The sequence below is a fragment of the Phacochoerus africanus genome, chromosome 1 (genome assembly GCF_016906955.1).
Source record: "Phacochoerus africanus isolate WHEZ1 chromosome 1, ROS_Pafr_v1, whole genome shotgun sequence".
Classification (NCBI taxonomy): Eukaryota; Metazoa; Chordata; class Mammalia; order Artiodactyla; family Suidae; genus Phacochoerus; species Phacochoerus africanus.
In genome coordinates, this window is record NC_062544.1 from 120,475,191 (window position 1) to 120,492,724 (window position 17,534).

At 40.9% G+C, this 17,534-nt stretch overlaps 2 protein-coding genes across 6 annotated transcripts in view; one reads left to right on the forward strand and one right to left on the reverse strand.

The window, feature by feature from the left end:
• Nucleotides 1–1,233: 1,233 nt before the first annotated feature.
• Nucleotides 1,234–10,443, forward strand: KCTD6 (potassium channel tetramerization domain containing 6). Of its 4 annotated transcripts, XM_047778180.1 has the most exons (4): nt 1,670–3,520; nt 4,419–4,700; nt 7,705–7,774; nt 9,006–10,443. In XM_047778180.1, exons 3-4 carry the CDS (start codon nt 7,748–7,750, stop codon nt 9,690–9,692), a joined length of 714 nt encoding a protein of 237 aa, XP_047634136.1. In that variant the 5' UTR covers nt 1,670–3,520; nt 4,419–4,700; nt 7,705–7,747; the 3' UTR covers nt 9,693–10,443. The 4 variants fall into 4 exon arrangements, with proteins under 4 accessions (XP_047634127.1, XP_047634136.1, XP_047634152.1 ...); XM_047778171.1 differs by lacking the exons at nt 1,670–3,520; nt 4,419–4,700 and adding an exon at nt 1,234–1,330; XM_047778196.1 differs by lacking the exon at nt 4,419–4,700.
• Nucleotides 10,444–13,331: 2,888 nt separating this feature from the next.
• ACOX2 (acyl-CoA oxidase 2) overlaps nt 13,332–17,534 on the reverse strand; it is a 33,079-nt gene continuing 28,876 nt past the window's right edge. For both annotated transcript variants that reach the window (XM_047778208.1, XM_047778224.1), the window contains one exon: nt 13,332–13,662. In XM_047778208.1, the coding sequence (XP_047634164.1) occupies nt 13,600–13,662 (63 nt within the window). In that variant the 3' untranslated portion in view covers nt 13,332–13,599. The remainder of the gene's footprint in view (nt 13,663–17,534) is intronic.

The following is a 17,534-nucleotide window of genomic DNA, read 5'->3' on the forward strand; positions in this document are numbered from 1 at the left end:
CCTCACGTAGTCTTTTTCAGTATGATAATGTAGCACTCAATTATGTTGATGAAGCATATGTCATTTATTTAGTCTATTGATTTGAGTTTTCAGAGAAAACCTAAATATAAGATATGACTGTGATGACGATGCAGATAAAATTAAACCCCAGAGACAGCTGATGCATAGGCAGACATAAAGTACAGGTGAGTTTCCAAGGCAAGTAGTTATCCTGGTGAAGGGGAAATGGAAAAAACCAACATTGCATACCTGGTCTCACCTGGAAAGGGACGGAGATCTGGTTAGCGGGAACCGAATGGGATTTGGAGGCTATGCTTGGAGATCACTTAGCTCTGAAACTTTAGGTAATGGCCCCCTCTCTGCAGCCTTGGCTTCCTTCATGGTGAAATGAGGGCTGTTCCAGCGCCAGGGTCATCTAAGGACAGCTCTTTCAGGCCTCGGAGCCCTGGCATTGGTCGTTTTCTCTGCTGAAGTCACCTCTGCCCTTCTACCCACCTGGCCTCCCACGTTGACCCTTCAGGCTTAGCTGCCTTTCCCTATTCTGCCCACCAGGCTGGATAAGTGACTTTACTACCAATCCCACAGAACGCAAGGCCCAGAGGTGCTCTGGTCACAGTCCCAATCTTCCTTAGCCACCGCACCTGAAGCAGAGGCCCCCTGCGCTTATATCTCCCATCTAATTCTTCTGATCATGTACCTCCCAATACATAATGATCATAGCTTGTCATTGTTTTATCTACTGGCTGTTTCCTTGGGTCTTTTCTCTTTAGGACGTCCCTGCCTCTTGGTGGCCGTTCTCCCCACAGGCCTGGCACATGGGCAGGGCCCCATACGTGTTGGTTAAATGACAGAAGAAACAGCTGTGGGTATCCTAGGCCTGAGAACACAGGGAAGACTGCTCTGGGCTGGGCTGATTCCAAACTGCCGGCGGAGGCGGGACCTAGGGCGGATTCTGGGCGGGACGCGGAGAGTCTCGGGCGGAGCCTCTGGGGCGTCAGGGCGGGGCTTTGGGGCTGCTGCGGAGCAGGCCTAACCAAGCCGCCCAGGCTACGCCTGGTTGAGTTCCACTGGCCGCTCGGCCCTCCGGCCACCCGCCCGCGCCGCCGTCAGGGGGCGCTCTCGCTCGCCGCGCCGCGTTTCTACTGGGGAGGCGCCGTCCGCTCAGGGCGGCTGGAGCCGCAACTCCGGGCGCGGGCTCAGTCGTCCCGTCTGCCGCCGCCACCGCCGCCTCCGGGAGCGGGCTCGCTCGTCCTCGCGGTCTCACTCTCCGGCCGCCGGCGTCTCCCGGCCCGGCAGCTGCCGCCGCCGCCGCCGCCGCCGCCGCCGCGCAGTGAGTAGGGGCGGGCCCACGGCTTGGGGGCCAGGGGCTCGGGAGGGCTGGGCACTAGAAGCCCGTGCGAAGCGGCCGGGGGAGGGAGGTTGAAGGGAAGCCGGGCGGTGGCGGGGCCCTGCTGAGGGGACCGCTGGGAGCCCGGGCGGCGCGCTCCGGGGCTGGCACGAGCCCGCGGCGGGCTGTCCGCAGCCGAGGGGCCGGCCTTGTGCGGAGGTTCCGGGGCCCGCCGGGCGGGAACTTGCGGGTTCGGCGGACCCGGGTTCGGGGCTCCGGTGCGCGCCCCCTGCCCGGGCCCTGAGCGTCTCCTATCCCTCGCCAGGGCCGGGTCGGGGCTGGGGGCTCCGCCTGCGGGCAAAGTGCAATCTGGCCCGCTCGGGGACACCTCGAGGTTTGCTCGAAAATGGTTGTTTTGGGGGTGGTGCTTATTCGCCCCTATTTGTCTTAATTTAAAGACATTTGGGGATTTTCTGCCCCAGAGAGACACTCTGACCGCAGCTGAGTTCTTTAGGCTGAGATTTGTATGTGTCAGGGCATTTTTGATGCTGCTTGTCAGAGGTGATAAATGGCCGCGTTAATGGGGAGCCCCTGAAGCACCTGCCAGGCTGTCGGAGGCTGTGTCGGGGCGGGGGGTGGTGACACGCAAATGAAACAGAGATCTTGTTTGGATGTTCTGCTGAAGTTATGTTGCTGTTCACATATAGCAGTTCTATAACAAGTTGATAAATCCAATTTTGGGGCTTTGTAATAGAAGAGATTTGAGGGGCCAAGAGACCCGAAGTGACCTAGTTTGGCTAAGAATATTTGGGGAAGCCTAGTTGCCCCTTCCTGTTTCCTCTTCTCTTGGCATGTTGATTTTCTTGCTGTCACAAATGCCCAAGTACATGAATGATCCCAAGATAGGAAAGATTCTAGGGGACAGCCTTTAGCACAGGACTGAGCCCAAGATTGAGATGTTTTCAAATGAACAGATGTGTAGCTAGGAAAAGAAAAATCTTTTTGCCTTCATGGCTGTCATGTTGGGAGAACTTGCTCTTTGGTTGGGAACTGTCAGGCCATACTAATGCTTCATTTTGTGTAATGCCACAGATAATTAGGAATTGAGTGGTCAGGACAGCCATTTTTAATGTTTGTGTGGTTTGAATTTTCATAAATCGTATTTTAACTAAAGCATTACTGCGTAAAGGAATTCTTGGGTGAATCCTTCTATGAATCTCTCAGTGTGCCTTGGATTTTGATATTTGGAGTCTTTTTAAAATGGAATACACATGTTTATTTGGATTTGGCTTTGCCTTGTGGATAATCCTGAGTCATGCTTTAGAGAAGTTCCTTCTGTGTTCAAGGGCTCAGATGTCTGATGATCTCTCAAAGCCAGATACTCCCATTTACCTGTTGTTCCCCCTTCTGAGCTCCTGAGAGAGGAGGATTAGGAGAGATTGGAAGCAAATTTACCCTGTCTCCACACCCGTGCTCTAAAACGTGTTCATTCGCACTCTCAAGTTTCTCAGTTTACCACAGAAACTTTGTTGATGCTACTGCCATTCGTGTTTTCACATTTGTTTAGTACTTGCCAGTTTACCAACAATTTTCTAATCGTAATCTCAATTTGTTTTCTTCAAGAAGAAGCTGGGCATAAAGAATGATTTACTCCGGGTCTCATAGTAATGGAGCAGACCTGGGATACAGATCCTCACCTGTGTCCAGTTCTTTATCCTCTCTGCTGGCGTGCATGTGACTTCAGAACCGTACTCCCGATCTGTTACCCTGTAGGCCAGTTGTCTTTATGTTGTGCCTAAGTGTTATCATTACTTTTGGGAAGGTGGTATCATTCTGTTTTACCTTACAGAAACGGAGGGTAAGAGGAATTTTATGGTTTCGTGACTATTTGTGACAATGTTTTAGCATTAAAGTCATTTTTCAACTTAAAGTGCCTTCCTTCGAGAACTCATGGAGAGAGGAGAGAGAAAAAAGAATTAGTTTTTGGACAACACAGTCTATTTTTGCAGTGGTTCTGGTTAAGGATAACCTAACACCATAATCACATTCTCCTTGTGTGTCTGGCTACTTGTGCCAGTCTGTACGTGAATGTTAACCCAAAAGACTCCTTTAGATGTCGCTGAACTAGTTACTATAAAAAGTGTTTCACTTTCAAACTCCCACATTTCAAGAACAGAGGAACTCAGCACAAAGGTAATTTTGAAAGTATGTATAGATGGAATTTATTGAGTTGTCTTTCCTGAATGCCAGACACAAAGAATTGAGTAGAAAGGCATTTTAAAAGGGCTACTTGGAGACTTTGGGAAGGCAGTAGTTAAGTAGGTTTTTATTATTTATTCAAGTTTGGAGGTGTGTATTGTAGTATATAGGTTATTGTGTAGGAGCAGGACTTTTGTCCTGGAGTATTCTTAGTCTTAGTCTGTAGCAGAAGTGATAAACCCAGAATATTTGTGCTAAATTAGTTCATCATAACCATGAAGCCCATAATTGGGTATCTGCAGTGGTGAGGAGAATGACTTTCAGGGGTTCTAAGGTTCTTTAAGTCATTAACTTGTTGAATGGTGCATTTTTTAGATTTGCTGCTTTAGAAAACTCTTAGTCATTTCTTTTAAGGCTTTTATACATTCTTTAGTATGTATTTTCCTTAATGTAAATATCTGCTAACACTGCACTGTCAGAATTTATACATTAGTCACAATTAATCTTTGGAGCTGAAACGTGGCTGAATTTCCAGTCCTGTTTTATATTCTTTGGGAATGGTCAGCTGGTTCTCTTCACAAGAGTTTTATTTGCACCAAAGGTCAGATCTTTTCAGGTGAACTGATTTTTACGTGGTCAGAAGCTTTTCTTCCAACTTTATAATTGTTTGTATTTGGTTGCATTGACTGTGATTTAAAACGATCTTTAGTAAGGAAGGTCACTTTAAAGGAACATTTTTTTTCATTGTTACCCTTGTAACCTCCATTGGTAGCACATTTTCTAAAACATTAGATTTTTCTTTATCTTCATCAAGTAAAACAGGCCCATTTGATGCCCATTTCAAGATCTTCATTCTGCTGCCTGACTCGTGGTCCTTTAATTTCTCATTAAGCCCTCCACTGGAAACTGCCAGAAGGGAGAGAAGATGAAAAGCAAATGAATCATTTTCTAATTGTTAACAGCTCTGGAAAATGACTTAGTAGAAGAGGTTGAAGGTCTTCTGGAAATTCTTTTGGATTATTTTTATTTCATTCATCTGCATTGTCTCTGAGATGTTCCTGATCATCATCACTTGAGAGGTTGATTATCCAGCTGTTGGATGACCAGGAATCTTCTTGGGTTTTTTGATTTATTTCTTGCTGTATCTGAGCATCTCCACAGAGGATATTTAGAGGTAAGGCATAGAGATAAAATTTAAACTAATCAATACTGTTTTTTCCCTTGGAGCTCTTTAGTGAACAGTGTGATTTGGAGGGGGGCAGTTTAGTAGTTATTGGAAGTGACTAATAGTAACCTCTTTTTATTTTCATGTATCTTATACACAAATGAAGGGCTTTTGGGTACTTTTTAAGAAACATGGGCTTATATAGATTCCCATAATTGCTTTTCTGAATTATTAAGCTTGAGGTTTCATTACATCTTTGTACAAGAACAGAGAACCTTGGCTTTTGCTGTGGAGCAGATTCAGGGCATCATCTAATTTCTTTTTCTTTTTCTTCTTTCTTTCTTTCTTTTTTTTTTTTGATTGCTCAAGTTATCTTGTTTTGATTTAGCAGTAAAAAAGAAAAAAAAAGAGGATTAATAGTGGACAGGACCTTGCATAACAGCTTGTAACTTTGATTATGTCTGGTTTTTTCCTTGTCTTTGGTCTCCCACTTCTCTTTTAGCCATTACAATGTTCATGATTAGGAGTTCTTTTTGCACTTAAGACAGAGGACAGCAGTCTTCCATCACACTAGTGAGTTCTTGGTATTTTGCCTCAGGAGAATTTTTACAAACCTATTATGACTGCTCACTTTGAGTTATTTTGTTTTGTTTGCTTTTTAGGGTTGTACCCAAGGCATATGGAGGTTCCCGGGATAGGGGTCGAATTGGAGCTACAGCTGCCAGCCTACACCACAGCTACAATAACGCCAGATCTGAGCGGTGTCTGTGACCTACACCACAGCTCACGGCAATACCAGATCGTTAACCCACTGAGTGAGGCCAGGGATTGAACCCTCAACCTCATAGTAACTAGTCGGATTCATCTCTGCTTCGCCACGATGGGAACTCCAAGAGTTAATGTTAAATTTGTAAATAAATCCCTCCTTAGGTGGATAGGGTTAATAGATGGCTTTAGGGGTGTTTTACGTTAATCTTTTTGATTTCTTGTTTCTTGGATTCTGTTCTTAACATTTCTTCCGGGAGCGGGGGTAGAAAGATCTGGTCTAGGAATTAGAAAACCCAAGCTCTTACTTATTTTCTAGTTGTGGGCCCTTGAGCAAGTCTGTAATTCAGGCTCTGGTTACAGTATCAGGAATATTGTGGGGGGTACTCCCCCCCATCCTTACTTAAATTGTTTCTTTCTTCTGGAATTCCTTCTCAGGTTGCCCAAACATTCCTGCAGAGTTCCACTGAGCAAGCTCTTCCCCGGAAGTCCTCCATTTTCCCATTTGGAATTGTTCTTGCTCTGTCTTCGCTTAGGCTCTGCCAGTCCATCTATAATGTAGTACTTTCGAATTCTGTTCTGTACTTCAGTTGTTACATGTTGCTTTTCTTCATAGATTGAAAGCTCCAGGAGGGCAAGGATAATACTTTTCCTATTTCTGTATTTCTCCATTGTACTTAGGCTCTCCTTCCCTGCTCTACCCCCCAATAAATGTAGGCTGATTTATTTTTGATGCTGTCAGGAATGAATATTTTGCGGGATGGGAAAATGCCAAAGATGAGCATCTTACCAGAACTTTTGGATGAGTGTCCTTTTACTGATCTGTTGTATCAGTAGCTTAATCAGATGCTCATAATACAAATTGGTGAAACCTGTTTCCTAGTTCTCTTACTTCAAATACTGTTTGTAAAGCAAGTCAGAGGAATGAAAGGTTGTTACAACAGCCCTAAATTTGACATTTGTTCCACTTCTCATCCTATAGCATGTGGAGGCCTATCTATATCCTACTGCTGAGTATGGAGAATAAAAACTAACCCCACAGTTGTCTGGTCCACATTTTAGCTTGTTTACTTTGAAGAATTTGCAAGGTAGAGAAATAGATGCTTCAGGCTCTGATTTCAGCCCATGCTGTGCTATGCAAATGTTCTCTACTTGCCTGAGTGACCTTTTGAGAAAGAGCCTTTGTGATCTTCTGTAGTCAGGGCCTGGTCTGGGAATTAGTGTGCCAGATTCCTCTAAAAGTGGGAAAAGTGAATCTGTTCAAAGACCACATAAAAAAGTCCGTGCTTTTCCTGGCTAGATATCAGTAAGTCGGTGTTTTTTACTTTTTCTTGCCAGAGCTTTTGAAATTTGCTCTGGAGTTTGCTTTGCCGGGTGATTTGGGGAGTGATGTGTGTGAAAGGAAACTGACTAAAGCAGTTCAGTAGCTGGGAAACTGTTTGTTTAAATGCTTTTGAGTTGTAGATAAAAATAAATTCAAACCCAAATCATTAGTATCTGGGTGTTTATCAGTGTCTTCCGGCTGGCTCTCCTTAAGTGCTTGGCTGAGTGACTCTCAGACAGATTTGTAAGGTTCTTTTTGCCCCAAATTGTGCTCTAATGGTTTGGCATTTAAATTGTTTTCTATTTGTTTTGATGATTATATAAAATGAAATGTATCATTACTGAAAGTATAGTTAGTTTTTTTATATTACAAAAGAGATATATATCACTCTGATGTATTTTTCTTGGAAAGAGACACTGGTGTCTTGGAGGTTTATGGTTTTAATGCTTTTACTGAGATGTTCAGTTTATATAGTTGAAATGCTGATGAAAAAGAGTTTTCTTTTTCTCCTTTTGTCTTAAATAAGCTTTTTGATAAGGATCACCATATATTTCTACCAGGATAAGGTTGTAGAGTTAATCATAATGTTCTCCTATAGAAATTCTTAAAATTGGATTTTCAGAGACCATAGGTAGAATTTGAATGACTAGTTTACTCACGAGTCTCCACCTTCTTTTCTAAGTATAGGATAACTCTGAAAGATTGGGCTGTGTCTTAGGTACCCATTGTGGTAGGAATGTGGAAGGACCCATAGATGGCCCTAGAGGAATCCTTTCTTCTCCAGATCTTTGCCTTGTAGCAGGTTTTAGTTGAGCAAAAATGAGTAGTTTTCTGGTGTTTGGCCTACTCTGTTGGATGAGAAAACCTTTCTTCTCTGTTTTCATGGTTACATGCTCTATCACATGTCTTTTTCTCTTCCCCAAGTTTCCCTGGAACCTGGGCTCCCCGAGACGCAGCACTGGAGCAGATGGATAATGGAGACTGGGGCTATATGGTGAGAGGCTTTTGCAGATGCATTCCGAAGTCTGGCAAATTATTTTTTGTGTCTTTTCCCCCTACTTAATATATTCTTAGGTATAATATATTTCATAAGAATGAAAATTATAAGCGATGTAACTCTCCCAATTAATTTAGATGCATTTGGGGGTGTTTTTAATTTTGTTCAGTGTTTTTAGGTAAGCAAGCTAAACATGGAGTCTCTTTGTAACTTTTTATAATGACTTGTTTTTTTCAGTCTTTGTGTTGCTCCTAAAGCTCTTCCTTCATAGAATTGTAGCTCTTCAGTGTCTAGTAGGTAACAAGAGAGGACATTTTCTTGTGGTTGGGGAGGTTGACAGTTGAGAAGGTGCCACTTCTTTCACTAGCACATGTGCAAGTGTCCTCCTATTATTTGAAAGTGTTTGTTAAGAAATATTTTACTTGCCGAGTACCTATCTTTACTTGTCTTATTTTATTTCTTACATGTGATTTCTAAAACCAAAGGTAGGTATTATTTAGAGAAGCTTGCTTTTCAAAATTAAAGGCCAGATTGCCACATTAATGTTACAAAAGTAAATACACTATCAGATGACGCAAGTTGAAAGCTGCTATTAGCTTTCGGCTATATGAGATTGTATCGACCAAACTGTGTATTTTAAACTCAGTGTTTGGTACTGTTATTTCCATGAAAAAGAAAGACGAAGTCTACACAAACTGGAAAAAAAAACCCCAAAAACCTCATGATTCCCCTGCCTTTTTTTGGGGGGAGGAAAAGACAAAGAAATACTGAATGTAGATGTCTTTACGTTATTAAATAATTTTGATTCTATTTTATATTAAATTGAATTAAGAAAAAAAGAAAGTCTCTTTTTAAAAAAATCAGAATAAAACTTAAATGAGTATATTTTAGTTTGGCCTTTCTCTTCCCATAATATACTCTGACCTGAAAACTTCTTCCAGTTACTGGGTCTGAAATTAAATGGCTTTGGGAGCTGTGTCCTCCTTTCTCAGTGTAAGGCTTTGAAAAATTGGACTTACCCTTTTTTTTCTGTTGGAAACAAATGTTAGATCCCTTCATCTGGGTAGGTTTCGCACTAAAAGTAAAGCTATTTTGCCTCAGTGGATTGCTGTGTTCTAGTCTGAAAGAATCTGTTGCTTTTTTTGTTACCATTAATTTTCTTAATTTGTCAAAGTTAAGATTTAAAAAAAAAAATTGAGATGACTGATCATTTTTTAAAAAATTTCAGATGACTGACCCAGTCACGTTAAATGTAGGTGGACACTTGTACACAACATCTCTCACCACGTTGACGCGTTACCCGGATTCCATGCTTGGAGCTATGTTTGGGGGGGACTTCCCCACAGCTCGAGATCCTCAAGGCAATTACTTCATTGATCGAGATGGACCTCTTTTCCGATATGTCCTCAACTTCTTGAGAACTTCAGAGTTGACTTTACCCCTGGATTTTAAGGAATTTGATCTGCTTCGGAAAGAAGCAGACTTTTATCAGATTGAGCCCTTGATTCAGTGTCTCAATGACCCCAAGCCTTTGTATCCTATGGATACTTTTGAAGAAGTTGTGGAGTTATCTAGTACTCGGAAGCTTTCTAAGTATTCCAATCCAGTAGCTGTCATCATAACCCAGTTAACCATTACCACCAAGGTCCATTCCTTACTAGAAGGTATATCAAACTATTTTACGAAGTGGAATAAGCACATGATGGACACCAGAGATTGCCAGGTTTCCTTTACTTTTGGACCCTGTGATTATCACCAGGAAGTTTCTCTTCGAGTCCATCTGATGGAATACATTACAAAGCAAGGTTTCACAATCCGCAACACCCGAGTGCATCACATGAGTGAGCGGGCCAACGAGAACACAGTGGAGCACAACTGGACTTTCTGCAGGCTGGCCCGGAAGACCGATGACTGACCTTCAGCCTGAGAGAAGTTCCTACAAATGGACTCCCCAAGGAGATTGAAGAGGCTGTTTTTTGTTTGTTTGGTTTTTGTTTTTGTTTTTTAAATCACAGTGTGAGGATTTTTTTTTTTTTAATATTTGTATTTATTTGAAGGCATTGGGGACCAGCAGGAAGTTTTGTGCTTTAGCAGACTCCTCTTTGTGTGGTTCCCTTCACCCTGAGTATGCATGTGCCTGTTCAGAGCCTCCAGATACCTTTTTTATAAAAAGAAGTCTGAAAATCATTATGGTATATAATCTATCCTTAACAACCCTTTTTTTATTACAGTGCTAAGATGATTTCTGATTAAACAGTTTCTAACTCAACTAGAAGGCTAAAAATGCAGGAATGAAAGAAAAAACGGAGTACTCATGATGATGCCTTTGAGAAAAATCAGAACATCATATAGGGTGACCTAGTTTTCAAACCAATAAGCAAGCAGTATTGTAATATTAAACGAAAACTGTTCAATCATTTAAAAGTACTTGTTAAGTACTGCTTTTTACAGTTATGACAACTGTTTCTTTCTATGCATATAAATCAAGCAACCAAATATCTGTAGCCATGGAAATGTCTGACTAGAAATATTTATATTGGATTCTGAATACAAAATGTCCCTGTGGTAGAAATCTTACTTCTTAGGCCTGGTAAGGTATAATTCCCAAGTGTACTGTCTACCAGGAAAACAAAAAACCAATAATAAAAAATGAAATGTGAAAATTAGGTTTGTATTTATTGATTATTATTAAAGGGAGAAAATAATATTCCTTATCTAAAATATACATTGTTTGTTTTATGCCATAATAGATACTGCCCCGTGTTGGTGGTTCAGTGAACAATTCTTGCCACCCAATAAATACTGCCTGAGGTACATTAGTATTTGATGCTGGAGGACTCAGTGGAACTTTAGGATGCAGTTGATAGAATTCTCTGCTGTTGAAGTAGGGAATTTATGGAATTATTAGTTTTGTCTAAAAGAGTGCATATTTGGACAATGAACATACAGTTTGCCAAATTTCTTTTGAATAGGACTTGTTTTGAAGATTTGTAGATTTTTCTTTAGTGAGCCACCAATTGCCATTGCTCTGTGACCCTTATTCCAGCTCTATGGACAAACTTGACTCTTCGGCCCCACAAATGTATTTTATTGTTAAAGTTGTTTACTTCTGAGGAGAAGAAAACTGCAGTGAATGAAGGATCTGGCACAATTGGAGAGATATACTTTTATTTATTTCACTGTAGTCTTATTTTGCATAGTTCATTTGATTCTGTTTCTTGGAAGTTACTCACTGGAAGGATTATGTTAACTATAGTGAGACTTCCTCGTTTGCTAGAACAGTTTTTAAAAGAAAGCCCGGATTTCTTCCCTGCCTAAGGAAGGAGTAGAGCACTGAGGCTGTGTGCCCCGAGGAAGCTCACTCCTTTTTTTCTCAGAGAAGATTCTGAAATTCTCTCTTTCAAAGGAGGATGAGAACATTTACCTAGATCCATTTTCGCCCACGTCTCTCTGAAAATTTACTTTAAGATTTGACAAATGACCAATATCCAGAAACCTGTAATTACTCCATTTTTATCATCTTCAAACTAAAATTCTTCAGTGTTATTGGCAGATTGCTGTGGTTTCAGTAAATGTATCAGTATGAAGTTATCTTTTTAGAAAAGTGTCTCCTACTTCAAATTGATTAGTGGTTACCTAAAAAAGAAACAATAAGAAAAGAAACAACCCAGCTAGTTACCTGTTGAGTTTGCTGAAGGGATTGCAAGATAAAATTGGGTTGAAAACAAGTATGGAAATGGGAATAACAGCAGATTCTTCCAATGTTTTAAAAGTTAAACATTTATGAAGTTTCTTCCTTGCCTAGATTACTGGAGATAAGTTTGCTTTTGGTAAATTTTTTCAAATTTATAAATTATTAACAAATGATTACATGAGTAAATTAGGACAAGTGGCAGGCTGAGATTGGCAATTTCATGTTATTTAATTTTGAGTGTTTTATATACTTGGGCAGTTGAAAATGATGTGAAAAATGTAGCTTGGCTATATTTGGGGTAATTTGAGACAATTACATCTTTTTTGAAAATTTTACATTATTTTTACTGTAAAAGTTGATTTTTAAACATTTATATTTAAAAATTGGGCTGTTTTTCTTTTCATTTTTAAAGTGAAGTATAGTTGACATATAATATTAGTTTCAGATGTACAACGTAGTGATTTGACATTTATACATTATGAATTAATCACCATAGGTCTGGTAACTATCTTTTATCATACAAAGTTATTGCAATATTATCGACTACATTCCCTGTGCTATACCTTACGTCCTGTGGCTTGCTTATTTTGTAAATGAAAGTTTGTACACTTTAATCCCTTTCATATATCTTCTCCCCACCCCAGCCATCAGTTTGTTCTGTCTATGAGTCTATTTCTGTTTTGTTTGTTTTTTTAGGTTCCACATGTAAGTGAAGTCATATGATGTTTGTCTTTCTGTGTCTGATTTATTTTACTTAGCCTTATACCCTCTAGGTCCATTCAAGTTGTTGCCGATAGCAAGATTTCATTCTTTTTCATGGTTGAGAAATATTCCATGATATTTATCACATCTTCTTTATCTATTCATCTGTTGATGGACACTTAGGTTGCTTCCATATCTTGGCTGTTGTAAATAATGCTGTGTGCAGTTAATGTAGGCTACATGCATCTTTTTGAATTAGTGTTTTTGTTTTTCTTTGGATAAATACCCAGAAGTGGAATTGCAGATTATATAGTAGATCTATTTTTAATTTTTTGAGTAACCCTCGTACTGTTTTCCATACTGGTTGCACCAGTTTACATTTCCCTCCAACAGTGCACAAAGTTTCCCTTTTCTCAATGTTCTTGCCAATACTTGTTATTACTGTTTTTTTTTTTTTTTGGTCTCTGTGGCACATGGAGGTTTCCAGGCTAGGGGTTGAATTAGAGCTACAGTTCCCGGCTTACACCACAGCTACAGCAACGCCAGATCCGAGTCACGTCTGCAACCTACCCCACAGCTCACTGCAATGATGGATCCTTAACCCACTGAGTGAGGCCAGGGATCAAACCCACAACCTTGTGGATACCAGTCGAATTCCTTACTGCTGAGCCATGATGCAAGCAAAAAAGTAAACAAGTAAATTTTTTTTTTTTTTTTTAGGGCCACATGGAGGTTCCCAGCCTAGGGGTCAAATCAGAGCTGCAGCTGCCAGCCTACACCACAGCCACAGCAACATGGGATCCGAGCCTTATCCGCGACCTACACCACAGCTCACGGCAACGCCAGATCCTTAACCCACTGAGGAAGGCCAGGGATCTAACCTGCAGCCTCATGAATAGTAGTCAGATTTGTTTCCGATGAGCCACAATGGGAATTCCGTGTTACTACCTTTTTAATGACAACCATAATGATAGGTGTGAGGTGACCTACAAGCACTTTTGGAAGAGGAGAGAGAGAGTGTGTGTGTGTGCACTTTTAAGCCCTGGGATAAATAAATGTGTGCTATAATGACATAAGTGATAACTAATGAGTCTCTTGGCTTTTGCTACATCTAAAGCAAACCCCCTGGTATTTAACAAAATAGATGCTACAAATGGATAGTGCTACTGTTTTTTTATTGTGGTAAATTTCAAAAATATTTGGAAGTAGAACTGTGTAAACATTGAACAGCTTCAGCAATGATTTACTCCCCCTTTTCTTCCCCATGGATTATTTTGAATTAAATCACATATTTCCTCCACTTCAGGCTGTGTCTCTAAAAGATAATGACTCTTTAAAAAATACGTATGTAGTTGTAAATTTTAATGATGCATATGCCATAGTACTGTTACCACATGGTGGTGCCTCTTGAATCCTGTTGATTATTTCATAGCTTGGATCTCCAACTTTGTAATAGTGGTCTTATATATTTCTCATAGGCAGGGTTCCTCTGTAGAAAGAAGTAAGTGCATTATTAAGACAGACTATTGCTGCCAGAATTAATGACTTTTACTTTCAGATTAAGTTTTTCAAAAAAGTAACATTACATAAGGTTCTTAATTTTAAAAATTATTTTTAAAATTCATTTTGTGTGAACATATGGAGAAACATTTTTTCCAAAGGGCATCTTTCCTTTTCTCATGCAGATTTTAAATTGTGGTTACAGGTGGCCAATTAAAAAAAAAAAAAAAAAAAGGAGTTCCCGTCGTGGCGCAGTGGTTAACGAATCCGACTAGGAATCATGAGGTTGCGGGTTCGGTCCCTGCCCTTGCTCAGTGGGTTAACGATCCGGCGTTGCCGTGAGCTGTGGTGTAGGTTGCAGACGAGGCTCAGATCCTGCATTGCTGTGGCTCTGGCGTAGGCCGGTGGCTATGGCTCCAATTGGACCCCTAGCCTGGGAACCTCCATATGCTGCGCGAGTGGCCTTGGAAAAGGCAAAAAGACAAAACAAAAGAAAAACAAACAAACAAAAAAGCTTATTATTTGTTTGGGGGGTTAATACAAATAAAAAGCTTGACCCTTTGAGACTCTTTGAAATTGAACATGTTAACCACAAAGCAAGGAACCAGAAGTGGAATCAGGTAAGAAGTATTCTGTGTCAGAATAGGTTATACCGGTTATTCTTTAATGTGATGTCTTGATTTCTTTTTTTTTCTCAACTCTACTTTCAGCTTTTACAATATTTACTTGTTTAAAAAAAAAAAAAAAAGAGTTCCTGTTGTGGTGCAGCGGAAATGAATCCGACTAGAAATCATGAGGTTGTGGGTTCAATCCTTGGCCTCATTCAGTGGGTTAAGGATCTGGTGTTGCTGTGAGCTGTGGTGTAGGTCGAAGACACGGCTTGGATCTGGCATTGCCATGGCATAGGCCAGCAGCTGTAGCTCTGATTGGACCCCTAGCCTGGGAACCTCCGTATGCCATGGGTTTGGCCCTAAAAAAAAGAAAAAAATTGTTTACTTTTTTGCTTGCCTTGGCTAAAACTGTAAGCTTGTTGAAGAGAGGGTCTGTAACTCTTTTGTTCTCCACTGTATCCTTAGTACGTAGAATAGTTTCTGCCATATATCATATGCTCAAGAAATATTTGCTGAATGAATGAATGGATTAATAGATGTGTTTAACACATCTAGCAACTGCTTAAACAAATTTCTACAGTAGAATAATTGGGGAGAAATAGGATTCTTATTTTTAAATTATCCCCAGTGGTTCCTCCACAGCTTGCATCTGTAGGGAATCTCTTAGATATGAATTCACGTGGGGAAGGGTAACAGCCATTTGCAGTTCGTTTTGGAGAGACTGGCTTGAAATAGCATCCAAATCAGGAAAAAAAGCCAAAAGCAGACACCATGGTGAGAGTAAACCATGGGAGTGCATTATCCTGCCTGGGAATAAAGCTCAACACTTAACCTGCCCCAGACAGAAGAGAGACTCTAAGAGTCTAAGATATTTAACTCAGCATACCACTTTCTTCTGGTAGAAATGTCAGGAAGGTATATTTCCATTTGTACTTTTGTGTCTGCAAGGCATGTTTCAACATAGCTTTTGTTTTAATTTATTTGAAATACCTCTAGTGTTCCTTATTCTGCTAGCACACATGAGGAAAAAATGTCTCATTGCAGTTTCAAAATTATCTACAGACTAGAAAAATACACATAAAAATGCTATTTTGGTGGTCTGTAGAGGAGTCAAAAATCTAACATTAAGGGGCTATATATTAGGGGTCAACTGAGTGCCTTTTTAACCAACTCAAACAGTTCTTCAAGGTCAGTTAGAATCACTGGGTGAAAGAGCCACGTTGCTGTACTTGTCACCTTTTTAGCAAGGTAATAAAAGCTAGGATTGTGAGTTTGCAGTATTGTGTATACAGCAGGGTTCTTAGAAACAAGAAAGCCCCTATATTCTTTGATGAAGACGAGGAATCAGGAGAACTGGCATGTTTCCCTGTGTTGCTAGCAAAACAGGTTTTAGCTCAATTTACTAGTGTTTCCTGACAAAGTTCCTGGCTGTTAAAGGCAGGGTAAGTTTTTCTCTGGAGCACCAAAGGGGGGGGGGGTGCATGTTTCTTGAGATCACAGGGGCTAATCTGGAGTGAGAGAACGGCTCTAGTTCTATGCTAGGATTTAAATGTTTAGAATGTAGAGATCTAATCATTAGAAAAAGTCACTTCTGGAGGTCCCGTTGTGGTGCAGTGGTTAACGAGTCCGATGAGGAACCATGAGGTTGCGGGTTCGGTCCCTGCCCTTGCTCAGTGGGTTAACGATCCGGCGTTGCCGTGAGCTGTGGTGTAGGTTGCAGACGCGGCTCGGATCCCGCGTTGCTGTGGCTCTGGCGTAGGCCGGTGGCTACAGCTCCGATTCAACCCCTAGCCTGGGAACCTCCATATGCCGCGGGAGCGGCCCAAGAAATAGCAACAACAACAACAACAAAAAGACAAAAAAAAAAGAAAAAGTCAGTTCTACACTAGAAGTTGCTAAATTGTACAAAGCAGTAAATGGATCTTGTTTAGGTAAGTTCTTTATATTGTTGAGTTCCCTGGAGACAGGGAAGGACTGAAATGGATTGGCGTTCTACCCAACAACCTTCTTGGGGGTAACTGGTTGGTTTTGTTGCAGCTTTATGTATTTATGTATTTTCTTTTTTGCAGCCTCATCTGTGGCACATGGAAGTTACTGGGCCAAGGATAGAATTGGAGCTGCAGCTGTGACCTTTGCCACAGCTTAAGGCAATACATACCTTTAACCCTATGTCCCACAATGGGAACTCTCTGTGTTGCAGCTTTAGATAATCATGTTAAATTAAGCTATGAGGGAGTTCCTTCTGTGGCTCAACAAGCTCAGTGATGTCCTGGGAGCACTGGGTCACAGGTTCAATCCCTGGCCTGGGAACTCCATATGCCACGGGGCGGCCAAAAATGAAAGAAAAAAAAAAAAGTTATGAGGTATAACAGGATGCAGAATGTTAACAGCAAGTCTTACACCCTGCTAAGTGTGAATGGAAGTCTAAGAGGTGCAATGTGAGGAGGTATTAAGACACCTTTTCTGAAATTTGAAGAGGTAAAAAAGTAAGCTTCACCATCTGAATAACATATTTGCAGTAATAGAATTTAAAATAACTTGTGTATCTAGAAGACTGTCTTTGTTTTCATCATCTGTATCAAACCTGCTGTTAAATGTTGATTCTCCAAATTTTACAAACGGTTTATTTCTCTATCCCAGTTAATGTAGTCATTGATAACGTTTCCCAGTGGTGCTCATACCACAGTCCTTGTAATTATCTTTTATTTGGCTTTCCTGGGATACTGATGGCGATGCAGCAGCCTTCTTTGTTTTTTGGAGTAAAGAGGAAGAAGGCGTCTCTAGCAGTGAGGTCTGAGAGAGACACCCACCCCAAGCTTCCTATCATCCCTGAATACCCACAATATGAACACAAAACTGAGCGTTAAAAGGCTGGAAATAAGATGGTTAAATCAATGCAGTGACTTGTCTTATTTTTGTTAATTAAAACCCAATTTAGGAGTTGTGGTGCAGCACATTAGGGATCTGGCATTGTCACTGCAGCAGCTTGAGTTCGATCCCTGGCCTGGGAACTTCCTCATGCCATGGGTATAGCCAAAACAACAACAACAACAACAAAACCATTTTGCTAATATGTGTCTAAGCCCTTGGGTTTGTCAAGCCATGATTTAGAGCTTGGCCTTCCTCCTAATTTCCTTTACCAAATTCTGAGCAATGCATTTTGCTGATTAGGCTCAGAGTTCCTGCCAGGCTGCATCCCTGCTCCTGGTTTCTTTTATATTTTCTCAAAATATTTTAAGTAGACATGCTT